This window comes from Balaenoptera borealis, assembly GCF_965194805.1.
Source record: "Balaenoptera borealis genome assembly, chromosome: 12".
Lineage (NCBI taxonomy): Eukaryota > Metazoa > Chordata > Mammalia > Artiodactyla > Balaenopteridae > Balaenoptera > Balaenoptera borealis.
In genome coordinates, this window is record NC_138869.1 from 73865866 (window position 1) to 73886271 (window position 20406).

Consider the following 20406-nt stretch of genomic DNA (forward strand, 5'->3'; position numbering starts at 1 on the left):
TGGTTCCTGGGGAAAAATAAACCAATCCCCACTACCAGTCAAAACAACAATATTTGTGCAGCTCTGGTAATAACTGCTGGAACCACCCTCCCTCCTGGCTTGCTGGCAGCGCCTTGCTCTCAGCTCACTCTCACTCTCAGGGCCCCTGCAGCTTTCTTTCCACAAAGCTCCTGTTCTTGGGCTGACAGCAGCTTCTGGCTGGTTCAGGACTCACCTCCTCCGGGAAGTCTTCCGGGATGGCTCATGCCTTCACTCTGGGTTGGACTCAGCTGTTCAGAACTGGATGCTCCTATGTTATCTCTCTCTTCCATTGACTTCTGTGACGCAAGCCTCTGTGGTTCTCCCTCTACTCCTGTGTTCGGACTTTCTACATCTGTTTTCCTCCCCTCCCAAGTGTGACTCATCCCTTCTCTTTCTGCTATTTTCGTTTCCTTGCCTTCCCTCTCCTTCCCTTCTCTTTTCTTTCCCTCCCCTCCTCTCTACTGCCTTCCCTTTTTAAAACACTCTTTTCTACCCTTGACCGTTCCTGCTTTTCTGCTTTAGCTATCTCAAAGTTCTTCTACCTGGACTACTCTCCCTCTTCTTCACCTGTCAACCACGGGCTAGCTCAGAGCCTCATGCCTTGATCCAGCCTTTCCTGATGCCCACAGGCCTGACTGCATCACCTCCTCCTCTGTCTGCCCACAGCTCTCCAACATCTAGTCAGCCCTACGAGTTCAAGCATTTGAATCACTCTTGACTTATTTGGCATCATTTCAACATTTATTGTGCACCCACCATGTACAAAGCCTGCCTCGTCCTTTGCCTGGAAAACTCCTACTCACGCTTCAAAGCTCTCCCAGACATTGTCTCCTCTGTCTGGACCCCCTTCCCCACAGCTGGGCAGGGTCCTCTCTCCTGCACATCATAAGTGTGGGTAAGGTACACGGGGCAGATGCTGGCAGTGCCCTATCCGCCCTGCACTCATACCCCTGTGTTCTCTGCAGGCTTCCGCACCACGTGTGCTGGGGAGCTAGCACCTCCGGACTCAGGGAGCAGCCCTCAAGCAGTGAGAATGGGATTTGGGGATTACATACCCCAGCTTCCTTGCCCCTCAGGGGGGCAACTCTGAGGCCCGCTCCACCCAGGCTTCCAGGGTTCTGCTTTGGGTGGAGCCCCAGCTGCCCACAGCAGTCACCTGCTCGTGAATACTCTCTGCCTTGTTTTCCTTTTCTTCCCTTGCTTTACTTACTTACTGGTGCTTCTTGGAGACACTTACCAAATGAACTGCTTGCAGCCAAATCTTGTCCCATGATCTGCTTCTAGGAAACTCAAAGAAGGCAAATCATATAGAACTTACTCTGTTCAAATCATAAGAAATTTTCTAAGTGCTGGATTCGCATGAACTCACTTCATCTATACAACAGCCTTCCTCGTGAGGCGGATCTTGCTATTATCATTTCCATTTCACATATGAGGACACTGAGGCCCAGGGAGGGAGAGTAGAGTGGAGACGGTCCCACTTTTCTGGGGACTAAGGGGTGTCCTTAGATGTGCGACTATCCCAGGACAGTCTCAGGAAAATCGGGACTAGTTGGTCACTCCAAGGTGAAGTCACTTGCCCAAGGTCACACAAGAGTGAGTGGGAAGATGGGATTGGGTCTCGCTCTGGACCTCCCACACAGCACGAGCTGCACTGCCTTTTAGACGGGCCTGCTTCCCCGCAAGATGGTGGGGTCGCGTTTTGTACATTTCTGTCTCTAAGCTTCGCACCGAGGAGATGTTTGTTGGTGATTGAGCTAGATGTTGGAGATAATTTAAAAACAAAAACAAAAACAAATGAGTGAGATGCAGCCCCTGCACTAAGGGAGCATCTAGTCAGATAGGGGAGACCTGGTTTCTCACGTCATGGAGCCCCCAGTCTGATGAAGGGGTTTCCTGTTGGGGGCAGGGTCTGTCCCTTCCTCCCTGACTTCCCTGCTGGGCCCAGAACAGGGTTTCCGGGAGGCTTTTTCCCCTTCCCTCGTGCTGCTGTCCCCAGCCGGGCTGAGGCAGGCAAGTGTGATGGGGTTGGCCTGGCACCCAGTCTGGGCCTCCACTCTCACTACCCAGAGCATGAGCTGGATCCTGGACCAGGGCAGCTGGACTGATTCCTCCGAGGATTAATTCAGTGCTTTGAGCCTCTGTCCCCACCACCTGGCTCCAGTTTGGCTCAAGGAGAAGGTGAGAAATTGATGAAATGGGTGCTCGGATCAATCCAGCCCTTGCAGGGAGCAGACGGCACTTTCCAAGAGTTCATGGCAAAGAATGTCACGAAGGAAGCGTGTACAGTGTGGGCAGGTCTAAGGGATGGTGCGGCTCCCAGGGACTAGTAATAGGGGGGAGTCGTTACCCCCCCCCCAGGCCTGACGGGGCAAGGAAGGGCGGTCTTACGAGAACCCAGCCAACGCTGCTACGCTGGGAAAGGGGCCACCGGACACTGTGCCCTTAGGTGAGGAACACAGCCACTGCCGAACCCAGGACCCAGAGGGAGAGGGGAGCAAATACCCTGACTTTTCCCCGCCACCTCCCCCCATCACTTTCCTTCTCAGGCTTAATCAAGTCTGAAGCCAAAGATCAAATGGGCCTGGGTGACACAGTCCTTGGGGGTCAGCCCCTGTCCTGCACCCTGGAAGGTTCAGGGGCTCAGAGACAGTCAGAGGGTAGATGGGAAGAGAAGCCCAGAGAGATTAACAGCAAGAGTGCTGCTGGCGGCTCCCGCCCACCCCTCTCCACTGCCCGCCCCCCACCCCCCCACCCCACCTCACCCCTGGGGCAGTTACCCAACCCAAGAGGCCCTGGCTGGTGGGCGGATCGGGGAGTTGCCCCTCCAAGACTCACACTAACACTTTCATTTTACAATCTGTCTCCTTGCTTCCCAGAACTTTGGCAAATTTATTCCCTCCATCCCCTCCTTATTTCCTGCCCCTCCCAAGTCCACTGGAGGGGCCAAAGGGCAGGCAGGTCCAGGAGGTCCTCTGGGAAGAAGGGGCGCGGAAGGGCTTCATGAACTGCCAGATGAAAGAGGGTGGAGGGGGAGAGGCTTCAGTCCAAGAAGAAGAGAAAGCAGGGGAAACAAATATTTCTGAGCCCTGTACTGTGCTAGATACAACATGGGCGCTTTCTTATCCATTACTCATTTCCTCACATTCTTCAAAACATTCCTGAGGTTGGTATCAGGATTTCCATTTTAAGGATGGGAAGACTGAGGCTCAGGCTCGAGGTTATGTGACTTCTCAAACATCGTACAGCAAGTGATAGAGTCAGGGTAGAGACTCACGTCTGCCCAAGTCCAGGGAAGGATTACATGAGGTATAATAAAAGTTGGTCTGAAAATATGTGAAAAGGTTGGAATGTGGGCAAAGGCTGAACAGGATCCTACCCGCAGGGCAAGACAGAGGGCAGGAGGCTGGGTCAGTGGCTGGAGGGGAGCCAGTTTGCGCAGTGCTGCTTTCGTAGTTCTGGAGAATGTGCTGGGGGGCGGGTGGGCGGGGTGAGGGGCGCATCCCTGGTGCCCTACAGGAGCCACAGCCAGCTCCAGCTGCTGTTCCTGCCTGCAGGCTGTGAGCTCCAATGGGTCCCGGAAGGCTTGGGAGAGATTTTTTGATTGGAGTGGAAGTCGGGGCCGGTAATCTTGGGCAGAGACCCTAGGGATGAGCTGAGAAGGCCTTGGGGGAGGGAAGGGTGGATGTCTCCTTCGCTCCAAACAACAATTTTAAGTGAGATGCGTTTCTCCCAGCAAAGGGCAAAGGAGAGACAGGAGATAAGGGAGTCCTGCACTGTGTATTGGGGGGAGGGAGAAGGAGGGTCGGTGAGGTCAGAGGCCCAAGGACCAGCACCGTGTGTACATGGCGGGTGGGATGGCCTGGGGCGGGAGGCCCAGGACCAGCCCTGTGGGTGGGTGGGTGGATCTGTGGGCTGGGAGGTCTTGGGGCCAGCAGTGTGGGGGCTTTGGGGTGGGTGGGAGGGGCGGTCAGTGGGGCCGACTTCAGTTCAGTGCTCTCCAGGCCTGGAGCCTGGGGTGGAACCTGGTGTGGTAAGGTCCGAGGGGAATTGGGAATGAGGGAGTCTCAGCATAGCTCTTGGCCCAGACTGAGGCATCCTCCAGCTCCCACTGAGTCAAGCCCTTCTCTGTCCTGGCTCCTAAAATGAATGGACATCCTTCCCCCAGCCGGGGCTTCAGCATCGGATGGGCCACGAGGGTAGGGCAGGGGCCTGGTGAACGTGTGTGTGCGTGTGTGTGTGTGTGTGTGTGTGTCTGAAAGAGAGAGAGAGAGAGGAGAGAGATCTCTTGGATCCAAACTCTTAAGACAGCCCCAGGAGATGGGTCGGGCCAGGAGGAACTGCCCTCCCTGAAATGTGGTTAATTAGAACAATCCAGATGAAAGCAGAGGGTGTAGAAGTAGTAAGGCTCAGACTCCCTGAAGCCAACCTCTTCTTCTACAGATGACCCCCAGGCCAGGCCCTCATTACCTCGCAGAAGACTGGCAGCAAAAGTTAAGATTGCCCATGCACGGGGACCCATGGCTCCCTCTGGTCTTAACATCCATCGAAAATCTCATTTTCCCCATTTTAAAACAGCATTAAATAAATAACTCCTTTCTCACAGAGTTGATGGGAGAAGAAAATGACCAAGAGCTTAGAATAGCATCTGATGCTTACTAAGCACAGAATAAATGTTAGGAAATGATAATGATCATAAGAGATGCCACTGTTTTAAAGGGAACCGCTGTTTGACATTGGGTCTGATCTTGTCCCGGCTGTGCTGGAGCCACAGAGCTGGGTAGCCCATCCAGGAGGGAAGGCAGAGGCAGCAGCTGGCTGGTGTGAGGGGTCTGCCTGCCCCTCCGCATCGTGGTCCCCTGGCCCTGCACTTGCACACTCAGCACACACTTCCTGGCCTCTGCTAGGAGGTTCCCCTGTGACTCATGCGGGTCCAGGCCCCTCATCCCGGCCAGCAGCACCATGGCATCAGCCTGGGAGCCCCCAAGGGCAGGGCTCCATCCTGCGTCACCACTTGCTCAGCCCAGCCCGCCTGGCCAGCCCCCGGCCCCGAGAGGGGTCATCAGAGGCGCTGCCTGTCACCTGGCTGCCGGCCTGCACAGTGTCCGCCTCCTGCCCCGGCCACTGGACCTGCCACGGACCGCCAGCAGCCGACATGCACATCATGCTTCCTCCGGGCTGACGCACATTCTTCTGGTACTTTGCACAGTCACTTGTTTAATCCCGGGAGATCACCTCTGCTCTTATCTCCATTTTTCAGAGGAGAAAACTGATGCAAAGAAACTTTAAGTGGTTTGTCCAGGATCACAGGGCTGGTGGGGGGGCCAGGCAGGCTGGCTCTAAACTCGCGCCCTTTACAACCACAGTATACTGCTCTGAGGGGCCCCTTTCCTTCCTCCTCCAGGGCTTGGAGGCCCAGGCTGTGTGAGGAAATGAATGACTTGGTTCCTTACCGGCACACTGCGCACAGCTCTCTGGCTGACCCTACTGTGGCATCATCGCTCCACGTGGGAAAGACCTCGCTGCCCGTCCTGCTCTGTGATTTCTGTCCTAAGGTCGGCTTTTCTGTTCTCGTGCCTCTCCCAGATCCCGACTTCGTTACTCTATTTCTCCCGCTCTACAACCCCTCACTGCTCACCTGTGTCCCCTCCCCACTACCCCTCCCCACTTCCAGATCTGTACTTAGAGTTCCAGCGACACTTCTCATTGGCTGTGGAGCAGACGTCTGTAAGGAACTGGCCAATCAAGAAGCCTTCTTCTGCTCCGCCCCCAGCACCACAGGTTGTAAGTTCCCTCTGGGGCAGGCATTGCGAGCAGGGGCAGGAGTGTGCACGGGTGAAGGGCTTGGTGGGGAGAGAGGGACTCTGTCTAGAGAGGCTAGGCATGAGGAGAAAGGGGTTCAAGGCAAGACAGAGTTGGGACCACAGAGGCCAACCCAGCACTCCAGTCTTTCCCTCTCTCCCAGTTTTGAATTGCTAGGTCCTCCTTCTGGAGTGTGCTAAGTATCAATACAAGGGATGCCACTTCCAGACCTCCAGCAATCTCTTCCTCACCTCCACTTTCCTCTGCCCAGACTGTGGGCCTTAAGAAGTGGGCATGGACCCTGCTGTCTACTCGCTGGTGTTTGCTCCTGGGTCTGGCCTTGGTCCACTTTGGCCCAGGCCAGTTGGCACAAGCTGGGTGGTGTAACAGCCCTTCCTTCTTCCCTGGCCAAGAGGCTGCCCCAGACGCAGTTCCAGGAGGGCCCTGAGGCTGAGGGGTTCGTCACAGGGAGGGGCCACATGGAGGCCCCCCGCCCAGGTCCCTGTGATGCTACCTATAGGATGGCAGAGGGGAGCAGAGTTGCAGATGCCCACTGAGGCCAAGCACCCAGCTGCCCCAGGTGATCTGTAGGTGCTGGCTCGTACTGCCAGGGGATCCTGGCTGGGCTTGGGTTCCTGGGTGAGGTGGGGACCACACAGCTATGTGCTGCTTTAGTGGCAACCCTGAGTGAAAGACAGAAATGCTTAGGGTGAGATGCTCTGCAAACAGAAGTGACCCCTGCAAACCCTACCTGGCTTTGCAAACTGTGGTTGGAGCCTTCAAATGCAGTGGAGCATGTTGAGGCAGGTGGAGCCCACTGGCCTGTCCTGGGCTTTTCCGTGGTGTGAGTGAGTGAGTTATAGAGCAAGAATTTAGCAGCCGAACTGGGACCAGCTGCCTGCTGGCTGTATCAGCCTTGAGAGTTATTAGCAAATCTTTAGTGAGTTTACCTGGAAGGTCTCTGGGGTTGTGGGGGCCTGCAGTGCGACCCTCAGTCCGCTCCCTCCACCAGTCCTGGGCAAACTCACCTGGGGAGGGAGTGATTTCTCTTTATGTATACTCCAGTCTCAGAAGCTGCCTTTGTCTCTGGTGTGTGTGTCATCCGGAATTGGAATTAGATTTGGTTATGAGTGACAGAAAAACCCAATTAATAGTGTTTTAAATAAGATCGACATTTATTTCTCTCTTACATAAATGAAGTCTGGTGGTATTCAGTCCAGGTTTGTTATGGTGGCTCTGCAAACATCAGGAATCCAGGCTCTTTCTATCTTGTTGTGTCACCAATCTCAAACATGGCCTCTACCTCATGGTGCAACATGGCTGCCAGAGCGCCAGCCACCATATCAGCATTGCAGCCAGCTAGAAGAAGGCCGTGGTAAAGAGGAGCATCCGACACACACTGAAAGTCACATCCGTAATAAGTCACACAGAATACTTCTCTGTGTATCCTGTTGGGCAAAATTTAATCATATAGCTGCACCTAGCTTTAAAGGAAGACCAAAAAATGTAGACTTTAGTCTGGGCGGTCTTATGCCAAGCTTAAAATCAGGGATCTTGCTGCTGAAGAAGAAGGTGGAACAAATAGAATATAGCTAGCTGTCCTTTCCAGAGCATGAGACTTGAACAGAGGGTTCTGGGCAATTCATGATTACAGGTCCCTCCAGATAGCAGCCTGGCTGTGGGGAGTGGGGATCTGCCTCCCCATCCAGGCCCTGCCTCCAGCTTCGGGGCTTGAATTTCCCCTTAGAGCTGTGGCAGTAGCAGGGATACAATCCTCGTGGAGCCTCCAGCAGGGAGAGGATCAGTTTGATGATCAAGGCCAGCCATGCCATCCCAAAGAGGATCCACAGAGACACTGTGTTCTTGTACCACAGAGGGTAATTCCGGGAGGGGTTCATCCCTGGGGGAGAAGCAAGGTCAGAGGACAGAGACCTGGGAAAGTCAGGGCCATGTTCCCAAAACAGAAACAGACATACGTGGCTTGATGTGTCTGAGCAGAATGTGGGAAGTCCAGACCGGGTTGAGATTGCTGGTCTTGTGGTCATCTCCCTTGGATTCTAGGAAGCCTCCCTGGATTAACTCCTAGGGTTTAGAAGCTAAAATTCTTCTTTGTCTTTCTGAAGGACTCTGTGCTCTATCCCAGTGGTCCTCAAAGTGGGGTCCAGCAGCATTAGCATCCCCTGAGAGTTTGTGAAAAATGTGAATGACTGGATTCCACTCCAGACCTATGGAATCAGAAACTCTGGGGGTGGGCCCAGCAATCTGTGTTTTGACAAACCCTCCAAGAGATTCTAATGCCTGCTCTGTGGTTGGCCTGTTTTTGTGTTTGGTTTTCTCACGTCTGAAGGAAGGGAGCTTTCCAGGAGCTTTAGGAAGAAGATTCTCATCCTACATTCTCATCCCAATGCCCTCCATCTGCTTCTCCGGCCTCGCTTTGCATGCCTCTCCCCCTTGAGTGCTGTGCTCTAGTCACCCTGGTCTTTCCCCCATTTCTCCATCTATCATCTTTCCTGCCCCTGGGCCTTTGTACTTGCTGTCCTCTCAGCTCAGAACGCTCTTCATTTCCTCACCCTTCGGATCTCAGCTCAGACTTTACTCCCCAGAGACTAGACTGGGCCCCTGTCTCCCACAGTCTGTATGTTACTTACCCTCTCTGGGCCTCAGCTTCCTCATCTATAAAATGGAGACAATAAGAGTGTCCACCTTCTAGGACTGTTGCAACTATCATATGGGTTCATATCATAAAGTGCTCAGGATGGTGCCTGGCATGTAAGACCTATAGTCAGGTGATTGCTTTCCTCGCCTTTGGATCCCCACACTGTGCCCCAACACAGTCAGGACTGGATAAGGAAAGAGTGAGGGAGGGGACGGATGGAGGCTTAGAGAAGCTGTGTCAAGAGCTTACTCCATCACTTAGTTCTTCCCTCTGCTGGAGGGTCTATCTTATCAGGTCAGGATTGTTCAAAGGGCAGAGATCTGGCCTCTTATTTCCTTGACATCGTCATCTGTCTCAACTCCCTGTACCACCCACCCCTCTGTCCACCCCCTATCCTGCCCTGCTGGCCCCAACACAACCTCTTTTCCCTGTCTTCCCCAGCCCGAGCCCCTCTCCTGGGCCCCCCAGCTCGGGGATGAGCCCACAGCCCTGGGCCCGACATCACCGCCTGGCAGGAGCTGGGATTGGATTAGGCTGATTGGGTTACACGGCCACCATTCCGCTGGCGGTCCCAAATGAGATCAGCCGTGAGCCAGCTCTCTGCCCCGGCTGCCCGTCAGCTCGACTTGCTCCTGGCAACGGAGGGGAGGAGGTGTTCTTCTCCCCTCTTATTTCATTTTTTTTAGCCGAAATCATAAGTGGCAGGAGACTTGGCAGCTGGCAAGGCGCTCAACGGAATTGCAAATGCAATTGGGGGAAGTGGAGGCTGTGAGGCAAGGGAAGAGCATGCGGCTGGGACCTGGGGGCTGTCCTGGCCACGGCGTTGGAGCCAAGAGGAGCGACTGTGAAGACAACACGCCCTGTGGCTGCTGACACAGGACAGTGGACGCCCAGAGTCCAGGTGGTGGACCTCAGCATTCCCATCCAAGAAAGGGGTTTCGCCCTATCCCTGGAGGACAAGGAAGGCTGAGAGACATGGGGAAGATGTGAGGGTGGGTTGTCCCCTCTGAGCTATGGAAGATTCTAGAACATATGTGTATGAGGATCCCTGGCTTGGGAGTCTATCCTAGATCTGTCCTTGGCTTGCCTGCTCTATGACCTTAATCAACTTCTTTCCCCTCTCTGGGTCTGTAGATGAGGCAGTCGGGGGCTGGTTGTACAGGTTGGGCACTGCACAACCCTAAATGGTTGCCATTCACACAGAGCATGATGAGGATGGCACCCATGGACTGTTGCAGCCTCTGTCCTTGTCCCCCCTTGACTCTTATGACCTTTAAAAATGACAAGTATTATCATGTCACCTGCCCAGCTCCTCTGAAAACCATAAGTGCTTTCCTTTAGTCTTAGGACAGAGTCCAAAATCCGTGACTCGGCCTGTGAGGCCCTCTATGTGACCGGGCCCTGCCTCCCTCTCCACCCTGAGCTCTCCCCGTCTACGCTGGACATGGGCGACCATGAAATACTCTTCCGACCAGCCCAGCCATAACAGCCTCAACCCGGGGCTGTGTGATCTACAGAGGGCAAGTGAGGGTACGTGTGGTCACTTGTCACGAGACACTGAGACGGCTGCAGAGGGAAAAGTGTGAGTAGCACATCTCCGGAGATGTGGTGAAGCGGACAGTTCTGCCTGTTGCCACTCGGTGGGAGTGGCCTGCCCGGCTGTCCCTCTGGACTTAAAGGGCCCTCGTGGGTTCATACCAGGCCTCCTCAGTCAGAGTTTTGGTGGAAGGGGACTCTGGGGGCCCTGCGCCTCATACACCAGCCTCCCTGCCCTGCCAATCCCCACAGCGTGGCTCACGGGGTAGCAGGGACCCTGATCAGCCCTCCTCACTCCTGCAGCTGTGTGGATGTCTCTGCCGCCCCCGCCCCCCGCCCCCCGCCCCCCCGGTGGTGGCAGAGGCCTTGCCTCACATTTCCAGGTTGCCCATGTCTAGAGAGGCCTGCCCCCTCCTCCCCCTGCCCCGCCTTCCCTCAGGGGGCTGTGGGGCCTCTGGACATCCTCACAGAGTGTCCTCAGTAACCCCATAAAGGTTCCTCCGGGCAAGCTTCTAGGGGAGCCTGCTGTCAGCTATTCCCATCTAGGACCAAACTTTGGGAGCCCTAGTGATCTGTGGCCACAAAGAGACTGCAGTTGGGGGTCCCATTCCCTCTTCTCCCCCCCCCCTCCTTGCACTGGGCACCCGCAGAGAACAAGGACTTGTGGGTTTAGGACTATCACTGGGGGCACATCCTGAGTTTCATCCTTTGAGCCCTGGGGTAAGGTGGAGGGTAGTCAGTGGAGGGGGGCAGCTGTTGCAGGAAAGCACTGAAGGTTTTCAGAGGATCTGGGCAGGTGACATGATAGCACTTGTCATTTTTAAAGGTCATAAGAGCCAAGGGAGGACAAGGACAGAGGCTGTACCAGTCCATGGGTGCCATCCTCATCGTGCTCTGTGTGAATAGCAACCCGTTAGGGTTGTGCAGTGCCCAACCTGCACAACCAGCCATATGCAACAGCCCTGCTTAGACTAGGGAAATGGCAGTGGGAACAGAGAGAAGAGGACATATCCAAAACTCATTCTCTGAGCTCTGAGGGGGGCAGATGCGGCCCTTGGGGACGGTGGGCTCAGCTCTCCTCAGATACATCTCTCCTCTCTGAGAGTAGGAGTGATAGCATGACCCACTTGACCCACTTGGAGGAAACTGTCTCAAAGATTCTCTTCCAGAGCAACAGCCTCCCTTCCAAGACAGAGGATATCAGGAAGGGGCAGCATGATGCCCCTGACACCGGACCTTGCCTCCTGGGGAAGGAGAGGTTTAGGGAAGGGGACTTTGCACACAGGCCAGAAAACACTGAGGAGTCTTAGCCATCACCTAGCCCAGCCCCTCATTTTATAGACAGGAACACTGAGGCCCAGAGAGGGGATATGTGAGGCTATCTGGAAAGAGTTAAGAGTTCTGGAGTCAGATCAGAAGTCATATCCTACTAGCTGTGCAATCTCAGGCAAACGTCTTGGCCTCTCTGAGCTTCATCTTCCTCCTCAGTAAAATGTGGTAACAATCATCACTCTCGGTTGCTTAATGGGCTAGCTGTTTGTTACTTTGGTAGGACCTCATTTCAATATTCCAGGCTGGGTTCTGATTGTTTCTGAAGGAGAGCAGAAGGGCAGGGCCTCCTCCTCACTTTAGAGCCAGAGATCTGAAGGAGGGCACAGAGCCCCTTGAGGCCAGTGTGGTGGTGCCAGTGGCCACTGCTCATTTGGTGACCCTTTTAGGGGCGGGGAGTGAAGGGGGATGGGGCTGAGCTGGGGGTCCAGCCACCCCTGCGCCCTGCAGAATGTCCCTCTGCTGCCACCTGCTGGGCAACTGCCACAGCTTTTTTATGCAAGGACAGTCGCTTCCGGGGGCCCTTGACTTGCCCACGATGGGTGATGACCACTGATTAAACCCCACATTGGACCCTCTGGACCACACAGCCCTCTCTTACTGACAGAGTTTGGAGGCCAATTGTTTGGGGGTTAGGGGAGGCTGGGATTTTCTGATTCTCCCAGACTCTTCTGCCAGACCCCCTGGGCTGTGATGTGGGCTTCGTGGCCCTGAACCCAGAGGCATTTCGTGGGGTGGGGTGAAGTGGGGAAGAGAGACCCTGGGACAACGATGGGCGGGGGAGAGAACTCAGGGCCCCCCTTTATCTGATGAGCTTTAAGAATAATAGGTGCGCCTGTGGAATCCTCAGGCTTTTCAGGACGGCCAGAAGTGGGGCTTACAGCCTGAGGCACAGGGTTCAAACTCCACTTTTAGCTGGGTGACCTTAGCCCTATCACACCACAAAGGCAAGTTGAACCTGCCAAAGCCTGTGTCCTCTGGACTTTGGGCCTCTAAACCCTTACAGGGCCTGGCACGCAGCAGGTGCCCAGGGACACGGACTACGGGCAGATGGGTGGAGGGTGCCCCTCCCGCCTCCCGCTGGGGGTTCTCACCAATCACGTAGTCGCCGAAGCCCACGGTGCTGAGGGTGATGAAGGAGAAGTAGAAGCCCTCCACGTAGCTCCAGCCCTCCACGTGGGAGAAGAGCAGCGGGGGCAGCAGCAGGAAAAGCAGGAGGCCGGACAGGAGAGCGCTGGAGCCCACCAGCCACCGGGCCTTGGTCGGGTCCTGAGGGTGCACGCAGCGCCCAGCCCCCATGAGGCCTCTGCTCAGTGCATGGGGCCGGGGGCAGACAGCCTGGGGGGTACCGAGCCGACGGCAGGGTGGGCGCCACCCTCGTAAGAAGGGGGGCTGCCTTTGGGGCCTCTCCACCTGGTGTGAGTTCTCCAGGCTCCTGGACAAGGCCTTGGCTAGCTCCAGGTCCCACTGTGTCTCCCCACTGATGCTCCTTTATTACTGAAGACCCCCGTTCTGGGCAGTGACCCCAACCCCACCACACTCCCACCAGCAACCCCGATTCCCAGGACCCCTTGCTCCCACCAATGAACCCTTTTATCCACCACGGCCATCATTTTCTACCAGAGACTCTCCCTCCGGGTAGTGACAACCTGGCCATCCATGGCCCCGATTCCCTCCACAGCCCCCCATTCTAGAAGTGACCCATCCTTCGCCCCTGTTCCCGCAGCCCCCTCACCTTCCAGGTGCCCCCCAGCACGCGGGCGCAGCTGTGCACCCCCTGCTGCATGAGATGCCCCAGTCGGTTGAGCACCACGAGGTTGAGCGGGATCCCCACGAGAGCAAAGAGGATGCAGAAGAGGCGGGAGCCCATCGTGCGGGGGCTCAGGTTGCCATAGCCTGAGGCCAGAGGGGGACACTTCAGGGGGCCTTTCCACCTTCAGGGGCCCCCGTTCCTAACCCGCTACGGACATGGCAGCTGGTATGTATCATGGCCTTCCCTTCCCACGCAGGGCGCTATACTTGCTCCTTCCCTCAGTCCAGCCTCAGCCACCCTTCCCAATGCAGACTATGCCCAGATTGACAGACTGGAAAACCGAAGCTCTAGGAGGGGCCGTGTGCATGAGCTCACACCACGAAGTGTGAGAATCCCGTCTGCCCTCGCTTCCTTTCCTCCCTCCCTGGGTGGGCAGAGGGATGCGGGAGAGGGGTGCGGGAGCCTGCAGAGCCTCCAGCCACTTCCTTCAGGATAGATCTGTTAGTTTCTCATGCGTTCCTTCACAATGGGATATCAGCCCCCCATGGGCAGCAGGGACTTGCCGGCTTTGCTCATCACTGTATCTCCAGCACCTAGAACTATCTGGACCATACTAGGGACTCAGTCTTTTTGTTGAATGAATGGATGGGTAGCTGAGTGAATAAATGAGCAAGTTGGTGATGGGTTTTATAGATGATAAATGATTTCAGGGCTCAGGCCCATCCTGCTGGCCCAGAAGTATCTGTGTGCCTGTCAGACCCTGTTTCATTCTAGGGCTTGGAAAGTACAGCCCTCCCAGGGTGCTGGTCCTAGGGTAACAGGGGTGCCAAGGAGGCAGCCCGCTGCTGTGCCTCTCAGGACCCCTTCCTTCCCTCGTGGACTGTCCCACACGTACCCGGTCTCCCATCTCCCCTCTCCCCCTCCTTTGTCTGCATTTTCTCCATGTGTGTGTGTGTGTGTGTCCGTGTGAGTGTGTGTGTGGTCGGAATCAGAATCATGAACTTCCTTATTGTCCATCTCTGAATGGCTGTCTCTTTTCTCCTGCCATTTAGAATTCCCACCCTAAGGGTAGGTGCTGTTGGAAAGGGCAAGGATGGCCCCCAGCTGGGTTTTGAACTCCAACCCTGTGGCTTACTAGCTACATGATCCTGAGGAAGTTGTGCGACTTCTTTGTCTCAGCTTCCTCATCCGTGAGAAGAAGAAGCCTTATCCTTGGAGGTTGGACCATATGGACAAAATGAGATCTCAAATATAAAAGTGCTCCTTACGGTGCCTGGTACGTAGACCAGGCGTGTGGGGTAGGGTGGAGACCCCTTCCCCAGCCCTCCTCCCCCTCAGAGCCGGCCCAGACAGCTTTAGGGCAGCACTGAGTGGAGAGAAGAGACAGGGACAAAGTCCACATTAGGAATGGTAGAGGTGGGAAGAGAGAGGCTGCGAAACTCGGAATTAGGTGGGCCGAAGTCACGGGCCCAGGGCAGAGGGTGTAGGGGGTGTGGGGTTCAGAGATGAGAGACCCCCGCACATCTGGGAGACATGGCCCACAGTGACTGTGCATCAACATCCCCTCCTGCTCTGGAGCTCAATGAATGGTGGTAGAATGGGTATTTTTGGAATTCGTTATGTCAGCATTTGTTGAGCACCCACTATATGCCGGGCCTTTTACTAGACCCGGGGGTGTAAGGGTGAATAAACACCATCCTGCCCCAACCTTCCGGGGCACAGGGCCCATGGAGTCGAGGGGCCTCCCAAGCATGCTTGCTTCAAGGTGGAGGACTGCCCAAGCCCCCGGCAGCCTGAGATCTGCTTCCAAGAAGTATGATTTAAAGCCACAGGGAGAGTCCTCTGGGTGCATCTGCCTGGCTCTACTCTGGGGAGGAAGCGACTGGGAGTTTCCTGGGGCGTGGATGCTGGCCGGAGGTGGTAGCCACCAGTGGTGTCCGCCCGCCACCTGGTGGTGAGTCTGGTGTCATGCAAGCGCTCGGGCCGGGCGCCCAGGTGGGGTGATGGGGCAGCCCCTCTGGAGTTATTTCCTGGGTGTCAGAGCCGGAGGGATCTAGGCCACTCTTCTTCCCCAAACAACAGCCCCCAGGCACCCACCCAGGACAAGTTCCACCTCTGCTCTCCTGAGGACAGGCCTAGAGATGGGGGAGGGAGATCTAGCCCAGGGGTCCAGGTGTGTGAGGGAGGAAAGGCGTTGGAGAGGATGGTGATGGGGGTGAGGGGGTGCCTTAGTGAGCTGTGGAGAGGTGGGAAGGGCCACCTTCCCCAAGGCTGCGAACAGGGGGTCAAAAGGCTCTTTTTGGATTTCTGCCCCTTCTTCCTCCCCAACTTTCCCTTACCTCCCCTCTGCCTTCACCACTCCCTATCCCAGGCTGAGTGCTGGGTGGGCTTGGCTGAGTGCTGGGTGGGCTTGGCTGAGCAGACCAGGACACTTACAGTGCCCAGCAGCGTCTTTACTGCTACACGGGGGCCCCTCAGCTGCCTGAAAGGCTGTGTGAGGCAGAAGTCCCCAGAGCAGCATTTCACAAACCTCCTGGGGACCTGGGTGCAATGCAGAAGCCGATTCAGCACATCTTCAGTGAGCCCAGGGTTCTGCTCCCAGGCGGTGCCCACGCTGCTGCGTCTGTTTACGCTCAGAGTCCGGAGGCCCTAGTAACCCCTCCGAAAGTAACTGGTGCCCTGTCCCTCAGGGGAGGCCACCCTCCCCAGCCCCCCCCCCCACCCCCGGCCCCATCCTGCTCTTACCGATGGTGGTGATGGTGGACACGGAGAAAAAGAAGGAGCCCACAAACTCCCAGCGCCCCATGCTGGTGGTGTTGTCGAGGACGATGTCCCCATTTTGGTAGGCTTGGATGATGCCCTGGGGGAGAGGCTGTAGTGACCACCAGGCTCTGTGGGGCGATGGGGCCCCTGCACCCAAACACACACACACACACACACACACACACACACACACACACTCATGACAATGATCCCAGCCTGTCCGGGGCTAGGAGCCTCTTTCCCTCCAACCAGGGGCTCCCCAGGGGCAGGGACCATGGGGACAGCTCCTTCCCCTCTCTTCACCCCAGAACCCAGGTCAGCCCAGGATATCTCACTGGCCGGAAGAACCCCATTTGTTCTCTCCCCTGCTCACTCCTGTTCTTGCAACAAGCCCTGGTCGGTCCCAGCATGTGGTGTATTAGGGGACCTGAAGATAAAGGAGACATGACCTCAGTCTTCAGCAGGACAGAGCCAAAAACTTAACTAACTTTGATACAGTGCCGTCCACGCAGCTTTAGGCACACAGGCAGTGCAGCTGCATGATCCTGGGTAAGATATCCAACTTCTCTGTTCCTCAGTCCCCTTCTCTGTAAAATGGGAGTACTAATCGCACCCACTTCATCGAGTCGTTGAGGGTTAAATGAGGTATTAGGTGTAAAGACTTAGAACAGTCTGGAACATGGAACATGGAAAAGGTTAGCAGTTGCTATCATCATTACCACAAATATAATGCTGTTGCAATACAGATAGGGAAAGTGTGCATTCTGATGGCGGTAGGGGCAGAAGGCTTCATGGAGGGGGTGATGCTTTAGTTGGGCCTTCCTTGAGGGTCGGATAGGACTGTTCCTGGTGGAAGGACGTTTAGGTAAATGGGGCCGCAGGAGCAAAGGCTGGGGGGGGAGGACTGGGTCTGGGATGTAGAATAGGGAGACTGAAAGGTAGTTGGCAGCCAGGCCATGCTTGGCTCTGCCATGCCAGGGATGGAGTGGCAGGCCTCCCCCAAGGTCACTGAGCAAAGGGGAGGCAAGCTCAGGTATGTGTGCTCTGTGGCAACTGGCAGCATAGAAGATGCTGGCAGCTGGGAAGGGGAGAGCGTCCTGCAGGGGTGAGTGATGGAGAGGGCCTGGGCTGCATCCTGGCACAGAGTGGTCCAGAAGGCACAGAGAGAAGATATTCAGAAGCTCAGGGCTCTGGCCTTATTTGGTGTGGGTAGTGAGAGAAGCATCTAAGAACTCTGTGAAGGTGTGTGGAGGTGAGGCCAAGGACAGAGATTTAGAACAGGTGGAGGAACAGGGCTGGGAGGAGGAGAACTGCTTGCTCTTTTCCCTGCGGGAATTTGAGGGCCGCTAGGAAGTTGCACGCACATGTCTGCACTCAGGGGGTAGATCTGGGTTGGAGACACCACATCCCTACTCCTGGGGATAGTTGAATCCACAGGGGGTTGAGGAAGGACGTGAAGTGGGGCTGGAGCAGGAGGGCGTGGAGAGGAAGAGATGAGAGCCCCCCAGGGATCCTTGGGAAACACCCACATACACAGATCTGCACTGAGGCAGTACTCATGGTTGACAGCCCCAGTGCCCTGGCTATGAACCTGTGCATTTGTGTTTAACCTCTCTGAGCCTCAGTTTCTCCATCTCTAAAATGGGGATGATAATAATGGCACCTACCTGTGAGGTAGGTGGGGATGAACCGAGTTAATACAGTAGGAACAGTGCCTGACACACAGTAAGTGCCACACAGAAGCATTTACTATCATTCCCGTTGCCATCATTGTCATGTTCCTTGGGCCCAGGCTGGTGGTAATTGAAGTTCACCACCTATTCAAGGGGCGTGTCATGCAGCCCCCAGGACTAGGCAGTCGGGCTGTATTTGTAGAAGTTGAGATGTAGGAGGTGGAGGTGTCACATCAGATTCTTAACAGAGATAGTCCTTTCCCTGTCCAGCTCCAGGCCCGGCCACAGCGGCCCAGTCCCAGGGCTCAGGACTCTACCTCTTATCCAGTGCCCTCGTCCCTTCCCACCCGACACACTTCCCTGCTACCTTCTGGGGACTAGCTTTGGGCTGGCGACTCTGGAACACAGGCCTTGCCCTCCTCGCCAGAGGAGGCACCGGGACTGCAGGGTGGGGATGTCGGGCTCGGGGCGCAGCTGTCTACACCCGCTGACCAAGCCACGGTACGGGACGTTGATGCTTCCGCCAAATCCGAGCAGCGCCCCGTCCCTCGTCGCCTGCCCAGAGTTGAAGGAGACCTCCGTCCATCTGTGAGGCCCTGCCCGGAAGAACCCTCGCCTGCCCGTCCTCCTACCCAGGCCCCGCTGGGTCTCCCCCACCCCCTCAGCAGTCTCTGTCCTCCGTGACCTCTGCATCCTCCCACCCGCCGCCCCCTTCAGCCCCTCCGGGCCTCCGCGGTTGGGGCGGCGCGTCCACCGCCCCCCACCCCCCAGGCCTAAGGCTCGGAGAAAACCGGGTTCAGCCGCGGAACGCCCCTGTGTCTGCTGCGCTCTTTCTCTCGGACCCGGGTCTGCGCATTTCGAGTCCCCGGACGCTGGCACGTGCACCTTGGCCCCATTCCACTTAGCCACGGTGCGGGGGGGGAAAGAAGGGTGCCCTGCACCCCTTTCCTCCCAGACTCCAACCGTGGTGCTGTCGGGCTTGCTCATCCTTAGACAACGCCCAGCGCTCTCTGCCGTCCTCGCCCCCAATTCTCAAATTTGCACCTGGGTCTCCAGTGGAAGGGGCCAAGGGTGCCCTTTCGCCCTTCGCCCGCGGTCCGACCTCGACACAGCGCCGCGCGGTCCGCGCTCTGACCCTACGCCGCCCATACCCGGTCGGCCCCGCCAGCTCTGGACCCCGTTAGTGCGCCCCTTGTCGTCCTCGTCCCCAGATTCGGGTGTGTGCGCCACGCAACTCTCTGCACAGGGAGGGTCACGCCCTCTCGCCCCGAACCGGGGACTCACGGCGCCGCGCTGCGCATTGCTCTCGCCGGAGCTGGGCTCTTTCCATCGGGGTCCAGCCCAGTTCTGGGGTCCCTACTCGGCAACGCGTGCCTCCGGTCGTCCCCGCGTCTGTGCCCTCCACTTTCTTTTGGAGAAGTGCTCCCGGCTTTGCCCTGACCGGAGCCGGTGCGTGCCCTCTCGCCGCATGCCTGTGCACCCCGCGCTCCGCTGCGCCAGCCACCCCCCTACGCCCCACCGCGCGCCCGGGCCGCCCCGCTCGCCCCTGACCCGGATCAGCGAGTCCAGCGCCGGGCCATCCAGACAGGTGAAGTTCCGCAGCAGCGCCCACTTGTCGTGCTGGAATCTCTCGCTGGAATCGTGCGCCGCGGGGCTCTCCAGCAGCCAGAACACGCCGGCGCCCAGTACCAGGTAAGTCAGGTAGGCAAGCAGCAGGAGCAATGTGCCCGGCATCGCGCAGCCCCAGACCCTGCCCTCGGGCGCCTCCCTGGCTCTCCGCCTGCACTCAGCGAGAGAGGCAGGGAGGGCGAAGCCGGGAGCCATGGACCAGGACTGAGGCGGAAAGGAAGGGCTAGGAAGGAGCTGGGCTGGTCCCTTCTTTAGCCAGCGCCTTGCCTGTGCCCAGTTTTCTCAGCAGAGGAGGCGTGCTGGGGAATGGGACAGCCCTGCCCCACCCCCACCGGGATCCAATCCCAGGGACAAAAAGAGGCCCAGCTGTGGGCATCTGGCCCCGCCTCGAATGTGTGTAGAGTGCCCACCCCCAGGCAGGCCTAGCTCAGGGAGAAGGGGAGGGCTGCTGGGTGACCGCAGGCGCTGGGAGAGAAGGGGCCCAGAGCCTCCCAGCGTCCTGTAGCAAACAGTGGGAGGGACTCCTGCAGACCGCACACAGGGTGAAGAGAAAGTGGAAGCGAAGTTTATTGTCCTGGGGCCCTGGGACTATTGCCACGGACTTGCTGCCTGTCAGGTCCTCTCTGGGTCTCTCCCATCACCATCCTTTCCTTTATGTACCCGAAGATGAGGGGCTCCAGCCGATCACCACTTGCCCATGAACTTGGGAGGCAAGAGGGGCCTTGACCAGTGGGCTGGTCCATTCCCTGCTTCTGAAGAGGCCCCCTCGCTCCCTCCTCCACCCAGGATGGAGGAAGGGTCCAGGGTAGGTAAAGAGTCCTGGTCCTCAGTTTCTCAGTCCTCTCCTCTGTCTTAGGAAGTCCTGGGTGTAACCTGGGTCTCTTGCTGCTGTAGATCCTTCCCTGGGTGTCCCACCGGAGCCTCCTCTGCTTCACAGCCTTGTCTCAGTCCTGTCCAGAGGTCCCCAGCCACTTATGGGCCTGTCCTGCTGAGAGAGGTTTGCAGTCCTTGGTGAAGTTGGGCCTTGAGATGGACTGGTGTAAATCTCTCCTTTCCTTCTGGCCAGAGATGTCACAATCTGGCAGGAGAGAGGCCAGGATGCACAGGGTATTCCCAGGGGATGCTGGGCCCCCACGCAGGTCATTTCCTGGAAATCTCCTGGGATCAGCTGGCTGGTGTTTTCCCAGGGAGTGTTTGGAAAGGCCCTTAAGAGCCCAGAAGGGGTGATGAGGTCAAAGGGTGCC

The 20406-nt window shown here is 56.8% G+C and overlaps 1 protein-coding gene across 2 annotated transcripts; it reads right to left on the reverse strand.

Moving 5' to 3' along the window:
• Positions 1 to 7153: 7153 nt before the first annotated feature.
• On the reverse strand, positions 7154 to 20346 carry KCNK17 (potassium two pore domain channel subfamily K member 17). 2 transcript variants are annotated; one of them, XM_082347885.1, is made up of 5 exons: positions 19085 to 20346; positions 15843 to 15957; positions 13080 to 13240; positions 12439 to 12613; positions 7154 to 7723 (listed from the first exon to the last, which is right to left on the reverse strand). In XM_082347885.1, the coding sequence occupies exons 1-5, from the start codon at positions 19355 to 19357 to the stop codon at positions 7416 to 7418; spliced, it is 1032 nt and encodes a 343-aa protein (XP_082204011.1). In that variant the 5' UTR covers positions 19358 to 20346; the 3' UTR covers positions 7154 to 7415. The 2 variants fall into 2 exon arrangements, with proteins under 2 accessions (XP_082204011.1, XP_082204012.1); XM_082347886.1 differs by lacking the exon at positions 19085 to 20346 and adding an exon at positions 16196 to 18145.
• Positions 20347 to 20406: the final 60 nt, after the last annotated feature.

Bases quoted from the DNA above. Each gene is read 5' to 3' on its own strand.
- KCNK17 (XM_082347885.1), bottom strand. From the start codon at position 19,357: ATGGCTCCCGGCTTCGCCCTCCCTGCCTCTCTCGCTGAGTGCAGGCGG. The intron at 15,958-19,084 runs GTCAGGGGCGAG...CCTCTCCCCCAG, and splicing joins CGCTGGACTCGCTGATCCGG to GGCATCATCCAAGCCTACCA. The intron at 12,614-13,079 runs GTGAGGGGGCTG...GTGCACCCTCAG, and splicing joins TGCTGGGGGGCACCTGGAAG to GACCCGACCAAGGCCCGGTG.